General features: G+C 45.9%; 1 protein-coding gene across 1 annotated transcript in view; it reads right to left on the reverse strand.

The window, feature by feature from the left end:
• Window positions 1–15,750, reverse strand: part of LOC127527613 (E3 ubiquitin/ISG15 ligase TRIM25-like) — a 40,723-nt gene that overhangs the window by 4,686 nt on the left and 20,287 nt on the right. The window contains exon 4 of the mRNA XM_051926731.1: window positions 10,592–10,825. Coding sequence (XP_051782691.1) covers window positions 10,592–10,825 — 234 coding nt within the window. The remainder of the gene's footprint in view (window positions 1–10,591; window positions 10,826–15,750) is intronic.

A 15,750-nucleotide genomic window follows, 5' to 3' on the forward strand; every position in this document is an offset into this window, starting at 1 on the left:
TCCCCCTTCCCATGGGCTCACCACCTATGGGAGGGGCCAAGGAGGTCGGGTGCAGTGTGAGTTGGGTGGTGGCCGAAGGCGGGGGACCTTGGCGGTCCGATCCTCGGCTACAGAAGCTGGCTCTTGGGACGTGGAATGTCACCTCTCTGAAGGGGAAGGAGCCTGAGCTAGTGCGTGAGGTTGAGAGGTTCCGGCTAGATATAGTCCGGCTCACCTCAACGCACAGCTTGGACTCTGGAACCAATCTCCTTGAGAGGGGCTGGACTCTCTACCACTCTGGAGTTGCCCCCGGTGAGAGGTGCCGAGCGGGGTGTGGGTATACTTATTGCCCCCCGACTTGGAGCCTGTACATTGGGGTTTACCCCGGTAGACGAGAGGGTAGCCTCCCTCCGCCTTCGGGTGGGGGGACGGGTCCTAACTGTTGTTTGTGCGTATGCACCGAACAGCAGTTCGGAGTACCCACCCTTTTTGGAGTCCCTAGAGGGTGTGCTAGAGGGCATACCTTCTGGGGACTCCCTCGTACTGCTGGGGGACTTTAATGCTCACGTGGGCAATGACAGTGAGACCTGGAAGGGCGTGATTGGGAGGAATGGCCCCCCCGATCAGAACCCGAGTGGTGTTTTGTTATTGGACTTCTGTGCTCGTCACGGATTGTCCATAACGAATACCATGTTCAAGCATAGGGGTGTTCATATATGCACTTGGCACCAGGACACCCTAGGCCTCAGTTCGATGATCGACTTTGTGGTCGTGTCGTTGGACTTGCAGTCACATGTCTTGGACACTCGGGTGAAGAGAGGGGCGGAGCTATCAACTGATCACCACCTGGTGGTGAGTTGGCTTCGATGGTGGGGGGAGGATGCCGGTCAGGCCTGGTAGACCCAAACGTGTTGTGAGGGTCTGCTGGGAACGTCTGGCAGAGCCCCCTGTCAGAAGTAGCTTCAACTCCCACCTCCGGCAGAACTTCGACCATGTCCCGAGGGAGGTGGGGGACATTGAGTCCGAATGGGCCATGTTCCATGCCTCTATTGTTGAGGCGGCTGACCGGAGCTGTGGCCGTAAGGTGGTCGGTGCCTGTCGTGGCAGCAATCCCCGAACCCGTTGGTGGACACCGGCGGTGAGGGATGCCGTCAAGCTAAAGAAGGAGTCCTACCGGTCCCTTTTGTCCTGTGGAACTCTGGAGGCAGCTGATAGGTACCGGCAGGCCAAGCGGAATGCAGCTTCGGTGGTTGCTGAGGCAAAAACTCGGGCATGGGAGGAGTTTGGGGAGGCCATGGAGAACGACTTTCGGACGGCTTCGAGGAGATTCTGGTCCACCGTCCGGCGTCTCAGGAAGGGGAAGCAGTGCAGTGTCAACACTGTATATGGTGGGGATGGTGCGCTGCTGACCTCGACTTGGGATGTTGTGAGTTGGTGGGGGGAGTACTTCGAAGACCTCCTCAATCCCAATAACATGCCTTCCAATGAGGAAGCAGAGCCTGGGGACTCGGAGGTGGGTTTCCCCATCTCTGGGACTGAGGTCACCGAGGTGGTCAAAAAACTCCTTGGTGGCAGGGCCCCGGGGGTGGATGAGATACGCCCGGAGTTCCTCAAGGTTCTGGATGTTGTAGGGCTGTCTTGGTTGACACGTGTCTACAACATCGCATGGACATCAGGGACAGTACCTCTGGATTGGCAGACCGGGGTGGTGGTCCCCCTCTTTAAGAAGGGGGACCGGAGGGTGTGTTCCAACTACAGAGGGATCACACTCCTCAGCCTCCCTGGAAAAGTCTTTTCGGGGGTTCTGGAGAGGAGGGTCCGTCGGATAGTCGAACCTCGGATTCAGGAGGAACAGTGTGGTTTTCGTCCTGGTCGCGGAACAGTGGACCAGCTCTACACCCTTAGCAGAGTCCTGGAGGGTGCATGGGAGTTCGCCCAACCAGTCTACATGTGTTTTGTGGACTTGGAAAAGGCGTTCGACTGTGTTCCTCGGGGGATCCTGTGGGGGGTGCTCCGGGAGTATGGAGTACCGGACCCCTTGATAAGGGCTGTTCAGTCCCTGTACGATCGGTGCCAGAGCTTGGTCCGCATTGCCAGCGGTAAGTCGAACCCGTTTCCAGTGAGAGTTGGACTCCGCCAGGGCTGCCCTTTGTCACCGATTCTGTTCATAACTTTTATGGACAGAATTTCTAGGCGCAGCCAGGGTGTTGAGGGGGGTCCGGTTTGGTGGACTCAGGATTGGGTCACTGCTTTTTGCAGATGATGTTGTCCTGTTTGCTTCATCGGGCCGTGATCTTCAGCTCTCTCTGGATCGGTTCGCAGCTGAGTGTGAAGCGGCTGGGATGGGAATCAGCACCTCCAAATCCGAGACCATGGTCCTCAGCCGGAGAAGGGTGGAGTGCCCTCTCAGGGTTGGGAGCGAGATCCTGCCTCAAGTGGAGGAGTTCAAGTATCTCGGGGTCTTGTTCACGAGTGAGGGAAGAATGGAGCGTGAGATCGACAGGCGGATCGGTGCGGCGTCCGCAGTGATGCGGGCTCTGCATCGGTCTGTCGTGGTGAAAAAGGAGCTGAGCCATAAGGCAAAGCTCTCAATTTACCGGTCGATCTATGTTCCTACCCTCACCTATGGTAATGAGCTATGGGTAGTGACCGAAAGAACGAGATCGCGAATACAAGCGGCTGAAATGAGTTTCCTCCGCAGGGTGTCTGGGCTCTCCCTTAAAGATAGGGTGAGAAGCTCAGTCATCCGGGAGGGGCTCAGAGTAGAGCCTCTGCTCCTCTGCATCGAAAGGAGTCAGATGAGGTGGCTCGGGCATCTGATCAGGATGCCTCCTGGACACCTCCCTGGGGAGGTGTTCCGGGCACGTCCAACCGGGAGGAGGCCCCAGGGAAGACCCAGGACACGCTGGAGGGACTATGTCTCCCGGCTGGCCTGGGAACGCCTCGGGATTCTCCCGGAAGAGCTAGAAGAAGTGGCCGGGGAGAGGGAACTCTGGGCATCTCTGCTCAAGCTGCTGCCCCCGCGACCTGACCTCGGATAAGCGGAAGAGAATGGATGGATGGATGGATTCATTCAATACACCTATATCAGGTTTGTGGTGCTTATACTTATTACTATTCCATATTGTACTGGAACATCCATCATTCAATATTATACTATAGGCCTGGAAAATTAATCAGCTAACAGTACAAGCCTGTACAGTAATGAGTGAAGCGGACTACAATCATTACAAAACAGTTTCTCCGTTACTTATCATTTGTTCTTCATACACTGCTGACACAAACTTGTGCCTGTTTCATCTTACGTTGTCGAAACAGGCTCTTTGTCTAGTATTAAATATAAAATAGATTTTAATCAAAATATAATTGCAGAATATGTTCAAAGCCCCCGTGACCCTGTGTTCGGATTCAGTGGGTTGGAAAATGGATGGATGGATGAATTGATGAATATGTTCAAAGTAGTGTAAAAAGGATGGGAAAAGCAAAGCTTTTTTTAAGGTTTTTTGACAGATTCATTTTTTGTTTTTTGGTGTAGTAGTAAGTTTTTACATGCAGAATTTTTGACAACGTAGAAAAACATCAATTAAATGAATATTATTATTACGTTGATTTAATTATATTACACATATAATGCTTATAATATAGTTAACAAAAACAAACATTAAACGACAAACAGATAACACTATGGATTTTTCATGATAAACTGTCAGTTGCTGTTACGGAGCACACCAGAAACGTTCCGAGTGTCAACTGGATGATAACATACATACAATCTGCTTTATATATCTCTCTATTATATAAATAAATCTTGGAACGAGACAAAACGTGATCTTTTGAAGAGAGACAGAGAGACACTTTCACATCCTGCGAGACAGGCACATCACGTCATACTTCCAATCTTTGCAAGCAAGTCCCCTGACACACATGCAGAACAGGTTAAAGATAATGGAAGTAGGAAAATTCAAAACTCTCAAAAAAATGAGTGAAAAGATGACAGCACAAACAAATGGAAAATATTACTCGGTGAAATAACGGAAAAGCAAAAGGAGATTGCTTAGTGTTTGAGGACAAAAGGACAGGTGCTGTACAGGCTTTTAAATGTTCGAAGTGCTGCCCGAAATGACGATCATGCTTAACGAAAGCAGCAGCAAGCCAGAAGCTGATCGAGCAAAGAGGAGGTTAAAAAAAACCAACTCTTACTTGTTTCCCAATGTATCACCATTTAAGAGGGGCTTCAGAGGAGCGACCACATCACCTTGGTGTGCATTCAGACACACTTTGGCCTTGGCGGGTGGGGAATTGGTATGCGAGCGAAGTTCAAATCATACGGCATGGCAGCAGCAGCAAGCCAGCAGCTGATCAAGCAAAGAGGAGTTAAAAGAATGTATTTGTATCCCATTGTATCACCGTTTAAGTGTGGTTCTGGAGAAGCAGATGCGTCTCCTTGGGGTGTGTTTAGCACCCATCTTCACAATGGCGTGAAGTGAAAGCAGGCGGGGAAAGGGGTTGGTGAATGAAGCAAGCAGGGGGCAATGTCCCCTAGTAAGATTATTTATACTGTATATATATATATATGGCTGTTTGAGTCACAAAGACAGAATGAGATCCAAAAATAACTGGGATGACAACTCTCTTTAATTTCAAATGCAACAGACGCATGGTGGTGGTGCTCAAACATAAAGAATGCTGGCAGTCACCTCCAGTTCACCCTCTGATGGTTGTTCCGAGTGGCAACTGGATGATAACATGCACACAAGCCCTAAGATCACCCCCCCCCCCCCCCCACCAACCCTACTCAGAAGGGGGTGGGTTAGGGTTGATTCCCCCCTACAGTATTTTTAGTCAACCAATGAGAAACATGTGTACCAAGTTTCATGAAAATCGCTGCAGCCGTGATGCTGGAACACACATACATACATACACATACACATACATTGACTTTTATATATATATATTGTGAAGGACAGCCGGGTCCCATGCCCGGCAGGGACGCCCCTGCTGCATCTGTTCCGGGGGAGACACCATGGGCAGCTCAATACCTCCCCCGGGACGCTTGGTGGCAGCCTCCCTGGCGGACGATGATTCCCCAGCCTGGCGCATGGCTCCATGGGACATGGAGTCCTCCACAGCCTGGTTGGGGGCTTGGATGGCCACCAGGGGGAGCTGCATGGACTTTGCAGCCCAGCTGGTCAATTCTTCAGCCCCACCCGGAAATGCAATTAGGCCCAGGTGATCAAGCACCTGGAATACTTCCTGGTGGGGTATAAAAAAGGCCAGCCACCACCACTCGAGAGAGCCAGGGTCAGGAGGAAGGAGACAAAGCTTGCGAGGAGTGGTGGGAGAGGAGAAAAGAGTGCTGTTGTGGTGTGGAGAAGAGTGTTTGTGGGACTGTTTACTGCCTGTGGGTCACGGGGAAGACGTGCGCACACGGGTGAAGAGGAAAATAAAGCCCTTGTGTTTTATACGTGCCTCTGTGTCATTCTGTGCCGGGTTGGGCGATATATAGCGCCTTTTCTACAATATACAGATTATCGATCTTGACTTTTAATAATCTTTTTTAATGCCTAAGAGGCAAGTCATCAGACTGTAAATGAGGGGGCTGGGGGTGCAGAATTGACTAAGCACACAAGACAAGACATTATAATAATAATAATTCATTACATTTATATAGCGCTTTTCTCAGTACTCAAATCGCTATCCACATAGGGAGGAACTGGGAAGTGAACCCACAATCTACCACAGTCTCCTTACTGCAAAGCAGCAGCACTACCACTGCGCCACCTGTGAGGATTATGGTGTAAGGAGCGTGAGAAGAATTTGGGCCCGTTCACACCTTCACTGTTTGTTGAGCCTTTTTCAAGCTCTTTAATGGTTTTTTTATGCGTTGGTCAAGAATTGTTCAGGATATTTCTGGGGTTCATTTTTCCAGGGTTTTCAAAGAAGCATTTTGAAGATATGATTGACATCGTGTTTCATACTGGTGATCACAGGTGTCATCAACATTGTGATTGTGTGTTCTTCTTGAGTTCATCCTGTCCTGTTGCAAAAGGTGTCAAAGAGGACAATTCTGGACTCCCTAAGAAGCATGCAGCATCCTGAAAGATTCCCAGATTACACGTGGGTGTCAATGAGCATGTAAGCATGTACTGTGAGAAATAAAACAACAAACCAATCTGTTATTTCACCAAGAAAAGCCTGCAGCTGTCGGTGTAACATCCTCAAGTCATCTAGTAACTGCTAGAGAGGAGCACAGCGATACCCATCTCAGAATTGAACAGGCCTTTTACTGCTAGATATTTAATCCTACTTGGGCTGAGAGGTAAATTTAACATGCCCAGTTTAGGGTCACTGGGTGCCAGTAAGCTTCACTGCAGCACTGGGTATAAGGCAAGAGCAGCCATTCTTGGGGCTCAGTCGCCCAGCCAAGCAAAAAAGAGTGCGCTGTGTGTGCAATTCCAAATCAGGAACCCATTTTTAAAGAATCTGTCTAGTTTTAATCCAGTTATTCGAATAATATATTTTGTAAAACAGAGTGATCTACTGGCACGGCAGCCAGTGTTCAGCTGGGGTCTCAGATTGGGAATGGAATAACACAAAGGACTAAACGTATTTTCTTAATTAAAAAGTTTTACTGACACATTTCCAGCGTTCAGCATTAAATCATCGGGTAATAAAACACAATTAAATACACTCACTGATAGTGATCAATGCACAATTACACAAGGAGAGATCCTGCAAACCCTTTCCAGTTGGACCTGTAAGGAGGGAATGCCAGCTCTACACTACCACTCTGCCTATATGTCAAAACATCTGTACTGAACTTTAACCCGATTAAAACTAAATGTAAAGCTGTAACTTTTGTGAAGTTCTTGTCACTTGATTTAATTTCAAAGTCTGATGTCTTTGTCAGTAGAGGTTTTTTTTTACTTTCAGTGAGTCTCTTCACTCTTGGCTCGTCCTGGTAGAGGCAGTGACTTCGTCTAAAGACGCTTCCAAAACGCTCTTTTCTTTTCTTTTACCAGCTTTTTATGAGTATTACCATTAATTTCAATGGAAAACACTTGCAGGAGTTCTCTAAACCACTAGAGCACTTTGGTGTGAGTAGGCGCCATTGAAAACAATGGCAGGTCACTTTTATTAGCATTTTAGGATTGTTTGGTGAAGTGCTAAAACGCTAGATAAACACTTAACTGTTGTTGGGCCCTGAAAGTTAAAACTGGGGATTGCAGGGTCGGAGCCAAAGCTGCTGCCTTTTATAGGTGTGAGATGAAGTTAATTAAATGAAATTAAATGTAATGACTTACAAAAGTACCAAGAAATCTATTCACTTTAATTATACAATGGTAGGTCTGTAGCTAGAACATACAACTGATGAGAGAGACTTGGGTGTCTTTTTATACTGATCACCATTCTCAACCAGACAACGTTGAGATGGCTTCTGAGAAGGTGGGTGTTATGGTGTCCATGACGTATGACCATTGGCATTAACTTGGAGTTGCTAGCCCATCCTTGCTGTCTTAGCATTCACTATTTTTCCACTGGATTCTGTGATTTGATTCACTCACCACAGCATCAGAGAGGTCGACCCTGATGCTGGGTGGTAATGCCGGGCCCACACTCTCCATTCCAGACAATCCCAAAAGCGTTCAATGGAGTTGAGGTCAGGGTCCTGTGCAGGCCAGTCAGATTCTTCCACACCATCACCATGTGACTGATACAATGTGGCACCAGGTGGCATTCTTCTGGCATCCACCAAACTCAACTTCACCAAGCAGACTGCCAGATCATAATTCATCAGTCCAGAGAATGTGCTTCCACTGCTCCACACTCCAATGGTGGTGGACTTAGTTCTAGGTAATGGAGCTCCAGAGAAACAGCTTCCATGCTGAGGCAGTTTGGAATTCAGAAGTGAGTGCTGCAACCAAAGATGGATGATTTTTATGTGCTTCAGCATTTGGCACTCACAAATCTTGTGTGTTCTGCCATTTTGCACCTGTGCGGTTGTTGCCGTTCCAAGACATTTCTATTTCACACTTACAGCACCTGCAGTTGACTAAGGAAGAAATTTAACAAGCCAACTTGTTGTAAATGTGGCATCCCATAACAGTGCCATGTTGAAAGTCACACACTGGGTCTCCAGCCAGTGTTAGTCTATGGAGATTACAGGCTGTGTGGACCTCTTAGCAATGGGGAGGCTGAAAGAGCCAAACTCTTTAATTAGAAGGGCAATCCACATACCTGGGACCATGTAGTGTGTCAGGAGTTGGGAGTCCAAATCCAAACTAGTGTGTGCAGGTTTGGTCTCCTTATTTGATAAATGGCATAACAGCAGAGAAGATTGAAGAGAATGGACTGTGGGGTCTGAGCTGGGAGGACATGCTGAAGGACTTCAATATCTCATCAGTTTAAGGACAGAGACATGAGAATGTGACCTGACCGAAGTGTTTAAAGATATGAACAGAGCTTGTGTCATCTTTTATTAAAGGTTACAGTGCATCTGGAAAGTATTCACAGCACATCACTTTTTCCACATTTTGTGATGTTACAGCCTTATTCCAAAATGGATTCATTTTTTTCCTCAGAATTCTACACACAACACCCCATAATACCCCAACGTGAAAAAAGTTTACTTGAGATTTTTGCAAATTTATTAAAAATTAAAAAATTGAGAAAGCACATGTACATAAGTATTCACAGCCTTTGCCATGAAGCTCAAAATTGAGCTCAGGTGCATCCTGTTTCCCCTGATCACCCTTGAGATGTTTCTGCAGCTTCATTGGAGTCCACCTGTGGTAAATTCAGTTGACTGGACATGATTTGGAAAGGCACACACCTGTCTATATAAGGTCCCACAGTTGACAGTTCATGTCAGAGCACAAACCAAGCATGAAGTCAAAGAAATTGTCTGTAGACCTCCGAGACAGGATTGTCTCGAGGCACAAATCTGGGGAAGGTTACAGAAAAATTTCTGCTGTTTTGAAGGTCCCAATGAGCACAGTGGCCTCCATCATCCATAAGTGGAAGAAGTTCGAAACCACCAGGACTCTTCCTAGAGCTGGCCGGCCATCTAAACTGAGGGATCGGGGGAGAAGGGCCTTAGTCAGGGAGGTGACCAAGAACCTGATGGTCACTCTGTCAGAGCTGCAGAGGTCCTCTGTGGAGAGAGGAGAACCTTCCAGGAGGACGACCATCTCTGCAGCAATCCACCAATCAGGCCTGTATGGTAGAGTGGCCAGACGGAAGCCACTCCTTAGTAAAAGGCACATGGCAGCCCACCTGGAGTTTGCCAAAAGCCACCTGAAGGACTCTCAAACCATGTGAATGAAAATTCTCTGGTCTGATGAGACAAAGATTGAACTCTTTGGTGTGAATGCCAGGCATCACGTTTCGAGGAAACCAGGCACCACTCATCACCAGGCCAATACCATCCCTACAGTGAAGCATGGTGGTGGCAGCATCATGCTGTGGGGATGTTTTTCAGCGGCAGGGACTGGGACTGGGAGACTAGTCAGGATAAAGGGAAAGATGACTGCAGCAATGTACATAGACATCCTGGATGAAAACCTGCTCCAGAGCACTCTTGACCTCAGACTGGGGCGATGGTTCATCTTTCAGCAGGACAACGACCCTAAGCACACAGCCAAGATATCAAAGGAGTGGCTTCAGGACAACTCTGTGAATGTCCTTGAGTGGCCCAGTCAGAGCCCAGACTTGAATCCGATTGAACATCTCTGGAGAGATCTTAAAATGGCTGTGCACCGACGCTTCCCATCCAACCTGATGGAGCTTGAGAGGTGCTGCAAAGAGGAATGGGCCAAACTGGCCAAGGATAGGTGTGCCAAGCTTGTGGCATCATATTCAACAAGACTTGAGGCTGGAATTGCTGCCAAAGGAGCATCGACAAAGTATTGAGCAAAGGCTGTGAATACTTATGGACATGGGATTTCTCAGTTTTTTTATTTTTAATAAATTTGCAAGAACCTCAAGTACTAGGGTGTTGTACCGTGTTAGCCATTATGAATGTAGAGAAAAGCCAAGCAAAATGACACCTTTTATTGGCTAACTAGAAAGATTACAATATGCAAGCTTTCGAGGCAACAGGGGCCTGAGTTGCCTCGAAAGCTTGCATATTGTAATCTTTCTAGTTAGCCAATAAAAGGTGTCATTTTGCTTGGCTTTTCTCTACAAGAACCTCAAGTAAACTTTTTTCACGTTGTCATTATGGGGTGTTGTGTGTAGAATTCTGAGGAAAAAAATGAATTTAATCCATTTTGGAATAAGGCTGTAACATAGCAAAATGTGGAAAAAGTGATGCGCTGTGAATACTTTCCGGATGCACTGTATATTTAAAAGATTTTGGTTAGGTGTAAATTTCATTCAAATGTAGCTCTCCACACAGAGAACTGTAGAAACATCAAATTACCCTGTGGTGCAGATGGAAGCAGCACCTCAAAGTCTTTTGAATACAGGCCTATTAGAAATATTACGTGAATATGAAAAGATGATCTGCATTGGGCTGTTCTTGTCATGTGTTACAAAGTCCTCAAATATTTTGAATTTCTCTCTAAATGTTCTCAGGTCCCACACACCCCACTGTGAAGTGTCACCTCACCTCCAGGAAGCGGAAATGGTTCTTCGATTCCAGAAGCTCCTTCAGCTCAGTTTCTGTCATCTTCAGCTCCTCAATCTCCTTCTCCATTTGCTCCGTGACTCCTTCAGCCTTTTCCATTTCTGTCTTTTCTCGTTCTCTGATCCGCTCAATTAATTTCTTCCAGGTTTCTTCAATACAGCAAATCAGATGAGTGAAGCTTTTCTTCTGTTCCTCCACTTCTTTTTCCACCGAGATCTGGTTGGATGGAAAAAGACACAGAATTAAGTTACCTGTTACCTAACAAGAATTACCAGTCACAAGACACTTTTGTTGCTGCGTAGATGTTGTAAATGATTATTTGGATGGGCTGGCATTACATCTGGGGTGGTGGATGGTTCTTTACTTAACACTAGAATCCCTGAAGTCTGAAAATTTTCATAATGCCGGGCCACCTTAATTTTACTCACAGCTCCTCATCACTGTGGCAGCTGCCCACAATAAGCCCTTTTATTTTATAAATGTGTCAATCGGCCACAGGCGGGTAGCCTGCTATCCCATCCACCACTGAGGCAGCTGAAATCAGACACGAAATACTCACAGCTAAAGTCTGTTTATCTGGGAGTGAGGTGTCTGGAATTGGATAGGAAAATAATTTACTGTTATTTGGAATACATACATTCCATGTGTGTTCTATGTCTACAGTGATCTGGGTAAATGCAGGATGACAGGAAATGTGAGGAAAAAAATGTTGAACACATACCTAAAGCAGAAACGTTTTTCATAACGACAAAATGTTGATGCGAAGTGTATAATGTGTGAAGACTGAAGTCCAAATATCAAAAACACTTTCAGAAAAGTTATAACAAAACATCCACCCATCCATTATCCTACCCGCTATATCCTAACTACAGGGTCACGGGGGTCTGCTGGAGCCAATTCCAGCCAACACAGGGTGCCAGCCCACTGCAGGGCACACACTAGGGACAATTTAGAATTGCCAATACACCTAACCTGCATGTCTTTGGACTGTGGGAGGAAACCCACACAGACACGGGGAGAACATACAAACTCCACGTAGGGAGGACCCAGGAAGTTAGGTCTACTAACTGCAAGGCGGCAGCGCTAACCACTGCACCACCATGCCACCCTATAACAAAACAAGTGTGCATTTATTCAAGAATAAAACCAAAGAAAAAGAAATTGTTTAATTTACATGTTGCTGTCAATGTGTGAAAGCTAAAACCCAAATATCAATCAATGCGAAGTAAAGACGTTTTCACGCATGTGTGTGTTTCCGCATTTCACAATAGAAAGGTGGCACTCTCAATGACATCTGCTTGGTTGGTGCAGAATGGCTGCTTCATACTCAAGACGTTGCCATTTCAATCCTCGGCCCTCTCTGCATTTAGGGCTACGAGTAGTCTGCTGTGATTATTATTACTATTACAGTATATAAACGTCTACGTGTGGAAGTGTGTGTGTCTGTCCGACCCGGAAATGAGAAGTGGAGTCGGGCTAAGGGCTCAACCTCCTGAGGATACGCAAGCGAGGAAACATGAAGCATCCGAAGAGAGAGTCACTCGCTTATCCCACTATTACAGAAGCATGGCAAGCACATGGGCAAAACGGTATCCCTTTTACTTTTCCTCTCGCCGCTAGTACACAAGCGAGGCGAGCACGTCGGCAAAACGAAACCTCCTAGGAGAGAGACGCCCTGAGTTGTTCCTTTCAATTATTTGACATCTCTACATTTCCGGTTTTTTTCTGGCAATTTCAGTAGTTTCTAGGACCCAACAGCACGGGCCTACACGGCTAGTTATATAATTAAAACATAAAAAAATCAGCCCTAAAAGGGGTAAACTGACAGGAAACTCCTGTTATTGTTCACTTCTGAGCAGTTCGACCTACAATATTTTCATTATCAGTCTCAATATTTGTATTCTAATGGTTATTTTGCATATTTATTAAATCTCTGTTTGCTATACAGTTGAGGCCAAAAGTTTTGAGAATGACACAAGTGTTGGTTTTCACAAAGTGTCAGATGTTTCTAAGGGTATACTGAAGTAGAATTTCAAGTATTTCAGAAGTTTCAAAGGCTTTTATTGACAATGACGTGAAGTTTATGCACAGAGTCCATATTTGCAGTCTTCTTTCTTGTTCAAAACCTCTTCATTTCGCCCTGGCAGGCTGTCCATCAACTTCTGGGCCAAATCCTGACTGATGGCAGCCCATTCTTGCTTAGTCAGAATTGGTGGGCTCTTGCTTGTGCACCCGCTGCCTCTTGAGGATTGACCACAAGTTCTGAATGGGGAATTTCCTGGCCATGGACCCAAAATTTCAATGTTTTGTTCCCCGAGCCACTAAGTTCTCATTTTGGCCTTATTGCCTGGTGCTCCGTCATGTTGGTCACCAAACTGTGGTTGGATAGTTGGCAGAAGTTGCTCTCGCAGGATGTTTTGGTCCCATTCTTTATTCATGGCTGTGTTCTTAGGCCAAATTGTGAGTGAGCTCTGTACTTCCTTGTTCTGAGAAGCAACCCCACACATGAATGGTCTCAGGATGTGTTACTGTTGGCATGACACAGGACTGATGTTAGCACTGCTCACCTCTTCTTTTTTCTGGATTCCCAAAACAATCGAAAAGGGAAGATGACTTGATCCCAGTAGTCCTCAGCAGTCCAATCCCAGAATATCAGTCTGTCCCTGATGTTTTTCTTGGCTTCTTTGCTGCCCTTCTTGACACCCACCAGGCCATCTTCCCAAAGTCTTTGCCTCCCTCACACCTGCCTGCTGCCATTCATTCCTGAGCAAGCTCTGCAGTGGTGGTGCCCGCAGCTGAGTCCACTTTAGGAGATGCTTCTGGCTCTTGCTGGACTTTCTTCTTCACAACAGCAGTGGAAAGGGGTATTTTGTTGTGATGAAGTTCATTTTCATGGCAAAGAGGCACTTTGCAAGTAATTGCAATTCATCTGATGACTCTTCAGAACATTCTGGAGTAGATGCAAATCGTCATCATAAAAACGCAGGCAGCAAACTTTGTGAAAATGAATATTTGTGTCATTCTCAAAACGTTTTGGCCAAATATATTGATGACATTTGTTGCCGTCATATTTTAGTTCCCATGTTTCTCCTTTCATTTTCATCAGTGGGCTGTCCATCTCAGGTTCAAGGACTCAGGTCTTGGAGAGGACTGAGTGTGACGGGGAACTGGTTTATTGTAGGCAGACAGTACCAGTAGAAGTTCTTGTTCTTCATATTATAAAGGCTGGGGGATTGATTCATACTGTGCTTCACATAATACACTTACCAGTAGAAGAAGAAGGAAGACATTAAAGTATAGAAACAATTTGCTAGTTAATTCAGTTACATCACACTCCAGCAGGTGAGGGGTTGTTCTAGCAGGGAAGTGAACAAGTAAGAGTTCATTTAAGAAGGGGGGGATTTGAAATCAGGCCATGTGTAAGCAGCGGTATTAGAAAGAAAGCAGCAAAGAGACTGAGAAGGAAACGGGAGTTATGGAAAAGTCGAGAAAAGACCAAAACACACACAACAGGCAGCTTACAGTGCATGAGAAGCAAAAGGAAATCCGTTGTAAGAGATGTGGGCAAACACAGCGGAGAGCAGGTAGTAAACTACTACTGCAGTTAAGTTTAAATTTGAAATTAAGAGTCACCCAAACAGATTTACAAAATGAGGCCAGATCGTACACGAGTCCTTCATCTGTCAAAGATGCTAACTAGTCCAGCACCTCCAAATCAATGTCAGGAGGTAACTCAATCGTATTGTTACTAGAGCAAGGGTCACCAGCTCCGGTCCTGGAGGACCACCATGGCTGCAGGTTTTCATTCTGAGTCTTAATTAGTGACCTGTTTTTGACGCTGCTTCGCTTCTTTTGAATTCATTTTAATTTGACTTGATCTTGAAGACTCAGACCCCTTCGTTGTTTCTTTTTCCTTAATTAGCAGCCATACAATAATGAGATACGAAATGAGCCAAAACAACCGGTGTCCATCACACAATATCTGAAAATAAAGAACGATAAATAAAGGTCTCAGGGAAGTCGATCTGCTCAGGTCCACAAAACAATTTAATAGAAAAGAGAAAACCAACAATTATAGAAATGTCTGCTATTGCACAATGAGAGCAGCAACGAGCCATGGAATTAAAGAACAGGTTTAATTAACGACGAGACTCGGCGCCTCATTAAGTAGCTGGATGGAGTGAAATTGGTTGGAGTTTGAGGCCCTGACTTAGTTGGTCTCACTGTTGGCTCACTTACTTCACATTTCATTTCTATTTGGGTGCCATTTAAGGAACGAAATGAAGCAATTTAGAGGAACGATGAAGACATTCAGGGGAACAAATCTTTAAAAAGCAATTCAATTAAAATGAATGGTAAAGGAGTTAATTAGCAGCACAGAATAGGCACTCATTAAAAAAGGAATGAAAACCTGCAGTCATTGTGGTCCTGCAGGACCAGAGTTGGTGACCCCTGGACTACAGAACTGAACGTAGTCAGATGTCCCCTGTTGAGATAGTGTGCGGTCCTAAAGCGAGGTAGAAGGGGACCAAAAAGACAAGAGCAGATGGGTCATGGTCTGAATTTAGCACAGGGTAAGAGACACATACAGTCCACGTGCATCAAGCCTAGAGCTGGAGGTGTCCAACTGTTTCTGGGACATTTCAGGACTGGACGGCTACTCTGAAAACTCTGAGGTGGACGGTAGGAATGAGAAGTCTCAACTGACACATCCACACCAAAGCACAAAGAAAGAAATGAGAAAGCCAGGACTAAATCAGATGGGAAAATGGAGGCGCTGGTTTGATTCTGGGGCTGAAGTCTCACATTGGATTTTTATTTATTGGTGTACAGGTAGAAGTCCTACCTGGACGGCTAAAAAAGTCTTTATTGCTAGGGTCAGTTGTCATTGTCCAGGTTGCAACAAGTGACATACTGTATACGAAAGGGCAGAATATGAAATTTGAAGAGTTTAGTGTTAAGTTGAAGAGCAGAACTGACAAGGTGGTAGTCTCAGAAGGTCTACCTGTGCCACGCACTAGTCCAGGCAAGACTGAAGAGATTAAGAGATTTAATACATGTGTGATATGTTGGTGCAGAACAAAGGGGTCTAAATGAGTGACACCAGAGGGACATTAATGTAAACATTTCTTACATTTAAA

The sequence above is a fragment of the Erpetoichthys calabaricus genome, chromosome 4, assembly GCF_900747795.2.
Source record: "Erpetoichthys calabaricus chromosome 4, fErpCal1.3, whole genome shotgun sequence".
Classification (NCBI taxonomy): Eukaryota; Metazoa; Chordata; class Cladistia; order Polypteriformes; family Polypteridae; genus Erpetoichthys; species Erpetoichthys calabaricus.